Source organism: Phoxinus phoxinus, assembly GCF_949152265.1.
Source record: "Phoxinus phoxinus genome assembly, chromosome: 24".
In the NCBI taxonomy this organism is placed as follows: Eukaryota; Metazoa; Chordata; class Actinopteri; order Cypriniformes; family Leuciscidae; genus Phoxinus; species Phoxinus phoxinus.
The window spans coordinates 19,147,578-19,160,344 of NC_136899.1; the positions used below are offsets into that span (position 1 = coordinate 19,147,578).

The window sequence follows — 12,767 nt, forward strand, 5'->3', positions numbered from 1 at the left end:
AAGCTATTCATTTGGACTTCCACGCATAAAAAAATCCCTAATACCAAGGGAATATCAATATCAGTAAAACAGATATCTTGACATACCACATTAGTCTCTGTGATAAACCTATACTTTGTAAAGAGGAAAAAGAAAATTCAGTTTCAGAATACTATCCGAGAAAGTTTTTGCCAATCAGAAAACTAGATAATCAGAAATGCTTTCTGCCTGTGAATCATTTTGTTGGGTTTGCTAACATCAAGTTTACGGACATGTTTTGGAGGGCTGAGTTTTGGAGACAGGATGTGTAAGAGAGGTTTGCAACATGATGGAAGTTAGCAAAACAGCTGGAATTACTTACAGCACCTTTTAAAGGGATAGTTCACCTAAAAGTGAAAATTTGGTCATCATTTACTCACCCTTATGTCATTCCAAACCCATATGACTTTCATCTTCAAAGCTAAATTAAAGGGCAAAAAAGTGTGACGGCCAGGAACGTTTTTTTCTGCGTGACAAGCATGTTTGAGTTTCCGCAAGAAGTAGAAGAACCACTGAGGTTTGTTCTCGTGCATCAAGCAAGGTAGAGTTTTCTCACCATATTTGATCTCTCTGTCTATGTACTGATCAATGTTGTTTATATATAAATATAAGCATAAATTAAACCTGTTTATCAAGAGATTGAATCTCTTCTGAAAACTTGGATTAAAGCACCTGATTATCATGGATATTAAAAATATCTTCATGAGCATTTCAAGAACATGAGTGAAAGTCTGTGGGTTTGGAACCACAATTATAATTTTTGGGTGGACTTTAAGTTTGTACAATGGCTTGGCATTGCCAAGCATTCATACCTGCTTTAAAACACTTGCATAGACTGGGCCGAAACCTTGCTGGGAGCTGTGATATGTTCAATCAGATCAAAGATGCTGAAAGCATTCCCAAATTGAGATGCTAAGGTGACCACCAGAGAAACAGGAAAGAACTCACTCTAATCGTTGTTTCGAAGAATGCGTGAATTAATTGTAGTTTGAAGTTTACTCTCTTGGACACAAAGACACCGCAATACCATGTTTAATTTAGATTTATGACAACTTAGGAGTTCTCAGCATCCTCTCTGCTCCAGAGCTCAAAGGGGAAATGGGTTTGTGCTGTGCTTTCCAGCTCAGTGAGCATTTATCCGAATTACACACCTCCAAAAAGACTCCTTTATGTTTCACTAGCATAAACCCTGGCTCTGGAGCCAACTCCCAGCCCCCTCTCTCCTGGGATAATGTGAGTGATGTATTTGAGAAGGGCAGTGGGGGGATTGGGGGGGGACTGGAAGGCATGAGAGAGAGCTAAAAAAAAAAAAATGAGTGAGCGAGGCAGAGACCGAGCCGGAGAGAGCATAGTAAGAGCCTTTGCATGTTAATTAATACACGCAACTCTCTGGCACTAATCAATGTGACGACGGAACATGGAGAGCAAAGGAATAATTACAGTGTAGCTAAAAATGTGGATCACAGACAGAATCACTGTCCTAAAGAGACCAAGGCAAACCAGGAGCCTTCACCAAACAGCAAGAAACACAGGCCAAAAACCAGGAGTTTTACCTGCTTTACCCTTGGCCTTCCGGGCGAGAACTTCCTCTTGGAGATGGCTGGCTTTCCCATACCTATCTTGGGCGTAATAGGGAAGAAGGTGGTGTTGAAAATACTGGGGCTGTATCCAGCTGGATTCAGGCTGTGGGTTGGCGTCTGGCTTTGAGATATCTCCCTGGGCGAAGCTTCAGTGGAAAACGGGGACTGGGTCAACTTGGTCGAGCCCTCAGACGACATTCCTGGGGAATGCTTTAAAATGAGGCTCTTATCCTCAGTGGGAGAGCTAAAACTGGAGAAACTGTGCTCGCTGACAGGTGTAGTGTCCATTTCCACAGTAGGACTGCACTCTGCGACCAGTGGGACACTATCAGGCTCAGGTACCTCGGGATCTACCACCTCCTTCTCTTCATGTTCTGGTTGGTCCTGTTTCTGTCCCTGCTCAATTTCCTCCACAACACTCTGGGCTTCTGGGACATTTGTCATCCTTTTATCCTTCATATCGGAGGTGTCTGAGGGACAGACTAACATAGGCTCTTCCTCTTGGGGTCGTGAGAGTTTGGGGGATGTTTCTTTGGTTGGCAAAGCAGGAAGAGCTTTTGAAACATCTGCTTCAGGTTCATCCTCTGTAGCTTCAGGCAGTTTATCCTCCATTTCCTTCCCCATTTCCAAAGCACCAATGAGACTCTGTTCCTGGTTTTGGTCTTCAGAAGTGGTAGAGGCCTGAAAGGAGAGGGAAGGTACGCCCACTAAAGTAGAGGAGCATGGAGGAGGTTCGGGACCCTCTGTCAAAGTGACTGTAACCTGGATCTCCTGGGGAGGTTCAGCAGCTGCAAAAAACACAAACATAAGAACTCTGTGGCTAGAAAACACAATAATACAGAACACTATGCATGTTTATGGACAAGACTTACTGACAGAGAAAAAAAAAACTGAAAAAAAATCAGCACACCAAAGCTCCAAAATATGCAAACAATTTTATAGTGGACTCACACACAGGTTATGTTTCGTGCACGCAGGCTCTTCGTCAGACAGTTACAAGTTTTTTATCAAACAAGCCTTTATACTCACAGTGGACAGTGACCCTATTCCCAGAAATGCTTTGAAAAACCACCGCGTGTAGTATATAAGAGACCACCTAGTTTTCACAATATCTTGGTTTGAGTAGATTTAACCCCTCCCTCACATTTTTTTTTAAATGTAAGTGCCTTTTGGCAATTATAGATGCAGCAACAGTCAACAATGCACTTTTACTTATAAAACTCAAACTTTTAAACATCCTTATACTGCAAATTAAAAAAATATAAGAGGCACCATTTCGTGCAAATCTGCCAATGTGATTTACCCCCTGCAGTCTTTGATATGTGGGTAAAACTAGCAGATCTTTAAAAACCAAGAAAACCAAGATTCTAGTAGCTCAGCACTTTGCTAATTTTAGACACTCAGTCTCTAACTTACAATACGTAGGAATAGAATTAGTCAAAAATCCATGGCGTGGAGGGGACATTAAAGTGTGTATGTCAGGTTAAATTTTTAATTATGATTGACACAAAATAGTTAGGGGAAATACACGTTTGACAAGTTGATGTATTGTTTTGTATGTTTTTCGATACCTAAAGGCAGAATATAAGATGAAAAAGTTCGTTATTTTCAGTCCTCACTTAAAACTGCCCATCCCCCCAAACGAATCGTTTGACGTCATACCAGGGAGACGTCTCCCCAGCTCGCTGAGCTGTGTTGATAATTGTACGAGTGATAGAGCGAGATAATTAGTGATTAGGACATTTATTTAGTTATTTAGTTAGTTATTTAAGTTAGGTAGTTAGTATACGCAGGCGTATTTTCACGATGGTGAATTACTGCGTTTGTGCTGTGTGCAAAAACACCGTTAAAACCGGTCACAGAGTCCACTGTGTTCCGTGCCTGGGTCAACTTTGTTCGGACCAAACGCGCTGACTTCAGTGCTGCTTCGGTATCCAAGACTTCGGTCATTTGCAGCGCCCATTTCACTGAGAAGGACTACGCGGTTGGAGATCTCAGGAGTTATAAAATGGGATTTAAAACCCGAGTGAGACTGGTAGCTGATGCGGTGCCTACGGTGCTACTGAAGCAGTCGATCGCGCCCGCGCCCCCCCTCTCTCTCTCACACACACACACACACACACAACACACACACACACACACATACACACACACACACACAAACATATTCCAGCATTGCAATCTTGACACCGCAGGCTGTTCATTATAGCCACAGAGCTTCAGAGCTAAGGCGGAGCTACAGATTAGGTGTCCCTAAATAACCCGCGTATAACAGTAAGCCAACGTTAGTTCCGCATGAAGTAATTTGCACGCGAGTTTTATTTATTTTCATACCGTGTATTCTCTGTGTATATTCAAGCACCGAACCGTGACGCCCGTACCGTTTCGGTTCAATACGAATACATGTACCGTTCCACCGCTAAGTTATGCCTATACTACCAGACACCTGACCAACTCTCCACTGGTTCTTCTTCATACCAGATATTTATGTTTCTTCGATATGAATTATTTACATTTCTGTTTGGCTCCTCATCTGTCTCCCGCCTGGGAGGCTCAAAATTGTATGGCTGTGGGCCATCGTATAGGTTTGAGGGGGATTTTGGATCTCCTCAGACTCAAAACTCTCCATACTTCAATAGAACTTTGTTGGCGCGACTCCCTTGTATGACGTCACAGCTCAGCCCTTGTTTTAAAAATATGATCTTGACAGAAATGGCTATAAATCTTATTGCAGGGCAGTTACAGTAATAATTTTAATGCTAATTACATTTTCACTCAGACATCTAACCCTTATTTAATATATCTAAAAAAAAAATTTAACCTGACATACACACTTTAATCATTTAGTTTTGAAATGTGAGACATTTTGGATTGACACATTAGATACTATAGCACCTAGGGGATTAAATGAAGAATTTGATATTCATCCATTTCTTTAAGATTTTTTTCTCTCTTGGTTTTCCTAGTGTGCTTGAAACGTAACCTGTGTGTGAGTCCACTATTACATTTTTTGCATATTGCAAATGAAAAACAAACATGTGTATTCTGTTTTTTATCATTTCTTTTGTCGACCCAATTCCCTGAGCAAAATTTTGCCGATGTGTGCATGCTTTGGTCTTGTTTATGCTGAGAAAGAAAAACTTACATGACAGAAACTCTTCTGGCAGAGTAGTAAGAGGACTAGTACTGAGCTCTGTCTCCAACGCCACTTCCTCCTTAGCCTCATTAACTTCTTCAACAGCCATGAAGACATCTAGATAGGAAAGGGAAGTGTTAAGTTGCACAAGGAAACAACTGTGGGACAAAATAGTTTCTGATCTATTCTGAACAGGCACAAGGACCAATGAAATGACATAAATTTGTTGTTTAATTTAATTTATTGGAAAATACAAGCCTTTTTTGCCTTTGGCTTTTGGCTTGCTTAGTTGGGGACACTTAATATTCAACTTAATACATTTACACTTAAATACACTTAATATATTATTAACCTGCCTGCACTGACATCATTGTATGACAACTGAACTGAGCTGGACGATGACTGTTTTCTCCAGAGCAGCTTTACAGATAAATTTACTAAATTAATAACTTTATTTACAACAGAAATTAACCATCACTGAACTTACTATGTCTATGGACTTTGACTATGACACTATTTTGCTGTGCTAAAAAGCACTTAATAAATAAAGGTGACTTGACTTGATTTGACTACAAATGCAATTCATACAAGCCATAACTCGAATATACCATGTATTCAAGGTGTAAGGAAAACATCAAGACTTTTTACTTGGTGGTTACAACAATTACATTTTTAAAGCATTGAGTTAAACTGTTGCTGAAAATTGTCTTTATCTCGGACATTCTAGTCATCAACTCCCAATTGTTTTCCAGAATTAAAATAAATTGGTTTGGTCATCAGATCTTTGCCCAAACTACATCATAACATCCACAAAAGAATCTGACACACGGAGCACTGCATAATAAACACCAGTTGATAAACAGTTTGAAACAATAATACAGCAGGTAGCCTATCTTATTGCCACACAACTATGGTCAGTGCAGTGGAATTTGTACGGAGACATGAGTTAAACCACAGAATGGCGCCACAAACTTATTACAGGATCAATCTCCCTGTAGCAACTCGAGGTTTAGTGCATAACTCGACAAAGGACAAAACAATGATTGCTTATGTCCTGCTCCTAAAAGAGATCAAACCAGCAACCATTTATAAAACATTTACAACCAGTGCCATCTTCAAAAACTGTACCACAACAAAACCTGGCATCTTTGAACATTAATATTACAACTATATTTAAAGTGACCACTCACACCATCAATCAGATGATATTTGCTTTGCTTTGACAGAACAATACATTTTCAAACCTAAATCGCAACTAAATGCATTCAATTACATCATATTTTCTACTAGTATTTATTCAACATTTTATACATCTATCTTATATATCAATTAAACGGTGCTCTCTTTGCCCCCTCCTCCACCATATTGTTGCGCTTCCTTCACTCTGAACAACGAACAGGAATACTCAAGCTGCCACTGTGGCCCATTGTGCCAGGCATCACCATGACAACACATTCAGGAGCCCTGCTCTTGTTAGACACTGCTGAGATGGTCTCATACAGGGCACACAAAAATTAATAAACAAACACAAGCAATGCTCTCCGCTCATACGCAAGACTTCAGAATAACTGCTAGACCAAAAACAAACAGTGTTCTAATGCTAAGCCTTAGCTAAGGACACATTTGTGCAACACCAAACTAAATAGATGGGCTGTAGACTGAATAAATGAGAACCCACTAAGAAAAAGAAAAAATACGAATAGGTGTTTGTGTGTAAATGTGCAGTTTAGTTTTAACAAATGGTTTGGGGAGGAGCTTAAAGTGAATACAGTATTTTATTAAATTGTGTATTAAGCTACTTTTTTCCCAAACGTCGAGAAAAATTCTATAAGACCCCCTTTAATAGTTTGGCAATGTAAAATCTGTATCACACCAGTAAAACATCTTGAATCTAAATGTAACCTGGGGTGTAAGATAACCATCAGAGACTCAGGATAGAACTGCCATCATTCAGAGTGCTAAAGAGAAGTGAGGTTGACTGTGATGTCCTGATAACGTCTTCATACTTAAAATTGACTAGCAGCACAGGGAAGATGAAAGCCTTACTGGTTTAGAGCTGCTAGCTATCTTGAACCAGACAAGTCATAGTGTAGAGTAGAGAATATCTTACCCTCCCCCAGACAAAGAACACTGTAAAATGCTTACCTACACACACTACATACACACTACATACATATTTTAAAAAAATGAAGCTTGTCAGATATGTTGAGCTTGATAATTAAATTCGGACTCAAAATTACTTTACAAGTTCGTCCGGTCTTTTTTCATGATTTACTGACAAACTAGTCCACTAAGGAACGTATCTGTATTGAACATGGACACTTATGTTACACATTATCTGTAGAAAATGTGCATGGTTGTTTGACATGCAAACATGAAACTGTTGTACTGTTGAATTACAAAAATGTATTAAGTGAGTTAATAAATCTTAATGACATTAGACAAATGAATATCAATTTAATGCAAAAAAAATTCTACTAAACGATTACTGCGGCCAACATAATTCACAATAACTGTATTAAGCGCAATATCCATAGAAATTGAATGAATAAAATAATTAATGCTAAAGTTAATTGATCTTTAATTTTATTTTGCGTTTTGTCTCTTTTGGCCACATAATCGAAATTCAAATACGTGTGTGGGGAGGCAGGGGGGAGAAAGAGGTTGTATTTGTAACTATAACTATACAAACACGTACATTAAAGGGGGGGTAAAATGGTGTTTCATGTATTCAGAGTTGTTTACAGTGTTAAAGAGATGGATTCTCATGCTAATAATGGCCAAAGTTTGAAAAGTTATTTTGAACGAATAACAGAGAATTTCTGTGCTGAAAATCATACTTCCGGGTTGCAACACGTTTCGGCTGTTTTTTTTCTATCGTAGATCTAATGACGTAGACCAGAGTGGAACTCCTTATATGAGCATTGCTCTCGGAAAAGCGCGTTCACGCACACGTCGACCAGAGGAGAGAAAGACCGCGCTCATCGACGCGCTACTACCGGAAATCATCATCATCAGCGCTAAATAGGAATGGTTGATGTCAAGAATGTCTCCAAAAAAGTGTGTTTTGGGATGTGAGGGAGGGAAGTTTACCTTGTTCAGCTTCCCAAAGAACCCAGTGTTACTGGAACAGTGGATGCAGTTTGTATTTCCGGGACAGCAAAGGAGTTCGGCAAGTGCGGTTTTGTGTTCTGGTCATTTCAGTGACGAATGTTTTATTAACAAGGCCCAGGCCGTCGCTGGATTTGCAAACCGGTTGCAATTAAAACCTGGCGCGGTCCCAGTGATAAAACACCCCATTCATGTAAGTACAACGGTATCACGCGCTCCCGCTTGACTCTATAGCTCCGCCCACGCCCAGAATCAAGGACCTCGGCTTTTTCCGGATAGAATCGGAAAGCTGTATTTTTATTTTATAAATATGATGAAACTAAAGACTTTTTGGAGATATGAAGGAACCACTATTACTCTATAGGTACTCAAGATTAACATGAGATTGACTGAAACTAAGTATTTTACCCCCCCTTTAAGAACTTGGAGCCCATCAAGTAGACTGGGGTGTCTAAAGCCTGGAACAAACCAAGCCGACGCCGACGAACTAACGCTGATGAAAGCCGACTGTGTAGTCGCCTCGCGTCGGGGTAAAAAGCTGCACTTGAACACACCGAGAGAACTACAGCCGACTGTCAGCTAGAATTCTTCAGACGCAGTTCTGCGCCTGCGTGTAAATGTGACAACTGTCTATTTCTGCAGATATATTCGTCATTCATGTGCCCATGCTTACCGTTTTGAATATCAATCCTGCTAAACACTTTCTTTATTCCACTCCGCTCATGTTGATATTGAAATATTCATCAAGGAACATTCAGGTAAGATGACGTAACATTAGAACAGCCTTCTATCTGTGCCGTTTTGACTTCTTTGCTCGCTGTTTTGCTATTATTCTCGTGCACTGACTCGTTCAGTAAGCTGAACAGCCAATCAGTGTTCCCTCTTTCACCGACGGCCAGACGCCGATTCAACATGTCAAATCGTCCGAAACAAAGCTGACGAGGACCAATTTCAGCCGACGGTGCAGAACACACTGAGAAAACTTAGTCGGCCGACGCACAAAAACTGCCCGACAGCCGACCGTCGGCTTGGTGTGTTCCAGGGTTAACACCCCGTCTTTTTTACGGAATCCCAAACAAAATCATATTAAGCCAAGTTCACACTACAGGATTTTAAGCCCGATTTGCAAATCATTGAGCTCGCCGACAGGTCGGGGTGTTATCACGTGCAAATCGCGGGGGATTAGCGGCCGATGAACGCTCTCCAATCTGTTAGTACGAAAGAACCAAGAACGCATCAAAGACGCTCGCAGACGCGTCGCCGAGCGCAGAAAAATATCTAGCATGCTAGATATCCGGAGCTGTCGCACGACCATAGACTGTAAAAAAAATAGCGCACGCCTCAACCACATATGATGTCATGAGCTACAGCCAATCAGAGCAAGGCATGGGTTGAGGTCACCGGGAAAATACGCGTTTTTTTTTTCCAGAGCAAATCATCGTGCAAACAGTTTGCAGCACTAATTTCTGTCTGACGTCCATATTCAAACAAAGACTCGCGTGTTGTGTTCTTCGTCCGGTTCATTTTATTGCGTGATTTTTCGTGACAAAATGTGGTTTGTAGACAAGATAGAATCGTTGGGTGACAGAGTTGTTGTCAACTCGTGTAGTGAGTTACCTCCAGTTGCGGATCAATCACATTGTGTCGTGTGGTGTGAACAGCCGAACAACTTGAACACTCCTGATTTCACAGAGAGCAAGTCATGTAGTGTGAACCGCACAGTTCAGCCCGACGTTTTAAAATCCTGTAGTGTGAACTTTAGTAGATACACTGCGTTGTGGTCATCTTTTTTGCATTTTATGATGGGTGGCGACCAGCGTTAATGTGCAATACAATTACTGGCACGTTATTAAAATTCCGATATTATCCGTATACATTAGTCTGATAATCGATATTTCATTTTTCAATATCACATCAATAAGTTTATATTGTGTCACCCCATAAAACAACATATAAAAGCAATAATGTATCAGAGGAAGTTCTATATTCTGCAATGTGCCACTAAGGAAAGAGAGAGGTTCAAGATTAGCCAAGCTTCCAATGAGGCGGCAGCATGTAAACATGCCTCGGGATACCTCAGTGAACATGTAGAGTTCAAACAAGAGTGAAGGCCGCTGAGGTCATGAGGCAGTGATGCACAATGACTGCAGTCCGGCTGGACAGGCAAGGGAGAAGAGGAGCTTATAACAGGATACTGACACAATCCCGCTCCAGAGAGCAGAGAAGTCCTGCTGGCTGATCTGCACACTGGCGCTGGGTTTCAAACACCTATTATTCCTGATCGGGTGCGCCTCAGGGTCCGCAAACTCCCATAAGCCCTCACACTGACTTCACTCGTCAATACTCACCTGATAGTGTCACCCGGCAGCGTTGCACACCGCCTGAGAGCAAAGCAGATGAACTTAAAAGGATTTATCATTTCCCAGTGTGTATATGACATCAGACGGTCACAGGCTCTGGCCTCCAGCCTAACAGATTAACACTTCATACAGTCGCTTCCTGAAAGAAGCTGATCTCAAAGCAGCTATGTAGCAGCTACAGTACCATTAGTCATCAGTGCACGAGCACAGGTGATTGTGTTGTTTGAGAACTGGGTCATGTGAGTAAGCGTGACTATGGTTCTTTTCAGCAGTGTCAGGATGAATCACTGATGGCATCACGCGTCCATGGCAACAAAAACCTTCAGATGGGTGGTGGAGTCGTTTTACCACACCCTTGGGAAAATACCCCCTCAAACATGTGACTAACACACAATGAGGTTCTATAATTACCTGCCAATGAATGTACTAAGGATACTCAAAATGTACTCAAAATTACTGGTACTCCAATGCCAAAACAAGACGAGGACTTAAAAGACTATTGATTTTTACTAATCGACCAGTCATCCAGAATACCCAAATAGTTGAGTCAATGTTTACCTTACATAAATGGCTCACGATACAGCGTGAATCATTGTTGACCTTAGTGCCTGACTTGCCAGAAGCTGGAAGTCCAGAGACTCTCTGTGACAAGGAAAATAACTGAAAGTATATTTCCATTGCCACATGCTTGTTGCATTGTAATGAATGACCCAATGACCGCTTCTGGGCAACACTGGATTATTTTCAGGATGGTTCACAAAAAGTTTGGTTTGTATGTGAACACTCTGAATGAACTTCATCTCAGACACCCGCAGCACATGCAGTGAAGTTTGCTAACAACTCGCTATGGTAAGCTGTTAGCATGCAAGACCAACTCCTATGGGCAATGTCTCACGTCAATGGGGAATACCTCAATTTCTTAAAGTTTCATGAAACGCGCGCCTGGTTGTTCACACCTCAGAGTTGGAAAAGTCTCAAGATATGGGCTTGTAAAGCTATGGAAAAGTGGGAGTGTAGATGGAGGGAAAGGGGAGAAAACAACCAATAAAAACCCTAAAATACAAGGTGCTGCTTCACTAGAGTAAATTAAATATGCCCATAAACCTTGAAACATGCTCTCTCTGGTCTGTATATGAACTAAATGATCAATGTTACAAACTTCAGCAATGACAGCATCGTGGTAGAATACAAACAACACTTTTGTGCTACCGTGCTGAGGAAACATACACTTACGACACATGTGTCCAAACAGTCAACAGGCAGAGAACAAAACAGCTCTAAACCGGTGTTTCGTGACAATTTTCAGCTGTAATGCGATCTCTTGCATAATACAGTGCAGTGATTGGATTAAACAAGCTCTTTCTCATTAATAATGCTCAGAAACTGCTGACGTACATTCTTACTGTTCAAGCCACTGCAGTCAATCACCACTCCGAATTAACGCATATCCCTTTTTTTCATGACGTTGGTTCAACTTTGCTTTTTTAACCGGAACAAAGAAATAGCTCAGAAAAATAACCACTTTTCCCTTAATAATAAACACGAGTGCTATTGTTCTCAGTGATGTGCAACCTGTTCATATCGGTTAACATCTAAAAAATGTGTTTTAGGATTTCATGACCCTTTACGGTATGTTCACACTAAAATTAATATTCGTTGCGAAAATTAAGTGCGATAAACATTTTTATCAATGATTCTGTTTCTGTTCAGACCGACACAAACATTTGCATGCCATCAATTATCAGAAAATAAGGTGGAAAACCAAAAATAAAACTGTTCTACATAAATTAATCTGGTGCTTGAGTTCTGTCTCAGTGGTCAAGCCAGATGGTTAGAAAATGTACAGTCAGGCCAGCAGAGATTAAAATATTAGCATGTCTCTATTATGAAAATAATTGTAATCTCAAGGAACAGCACAAAGAAGATTTGTTGTGTTGTTTGTTAATTAAGTTGTCCAGCGAGTCTATTAGTCTATTTTTTTTTTTACCATTTTCTCTCTTTATCGCGCTTCATTTAATTACTGACGATTTAAAAAATAATTACCTCATTTATATTATTACACCAACGTTTACTTCACTGAGAGGTACTTCGTACTTGAAAGCTAATATTTTAAATTGAGTTTTTAATAACCTTTAAAGTCAACATTAAGTGACATCTGCAAACTATTTTACTTCTGTAATGTGATGTTTAATGAGAAAATGTGAACTGACAAAATAACAGGGATGGACGGTCGTTTCAGAGATTACAAAGACAAACACTTTTTCCCCTTAGAATTAATATGTAAAAAGTAAAGAGATATGCGGTCCCAATTTGTCCCTCCTCCAAAACACATGACACTGAACAATTAAGTTGTCCAGTGACTCTATTCGCCTATTGACTGTATATTGTTTTTCATTTTCTGACTTTATCACACTCTTTGTTTTTGTTCATTTTAATTACTCCCTTTGCGTCAATAATTACCTCTTTTTTAGTCTATTAGTCAATTGACTGTATATTGTTTTTTAAATTATCTGACTTTATCACTCTTTGTTTTTGTTCATTATAATTACTCTCTTTGCGTCA

At 40.3% G+C, this 12,767-nt stretch overlaps 1 protein-coding gene across 7 annotated transcripts in view; it reads right to left on the bottom strand.

The window, feature by feature from the left end:
- kmt2ca (lysine (K)-specific methyltransferase 2Ca) overlaps positions 1-12,767 on the bottom strand; it is a 159,134-nt gene that overhangs the window by 59,160 nt on the left and 87,207 nt on the right. For all 7 annotated transcript variants that reach the window (XM_079602700.1, XM_079602699.1, XM_079602697.1 and 4 more), the window contains exons 13-14: positions 4,744-4,851; positions 1,572-2,386 (exon numbers count right to left, since the gene is read on the bottom strand). In XM_079602700.1, the coding sequence (XP_079458826.1) occupies positions 1,572-2,386; positions 4,744-4,851 (923 nt within the window). The remainder of the gene's footprint in view (positions 1-1,571; positions 2,387-4,743; positions 4,852-12,767) is intronic.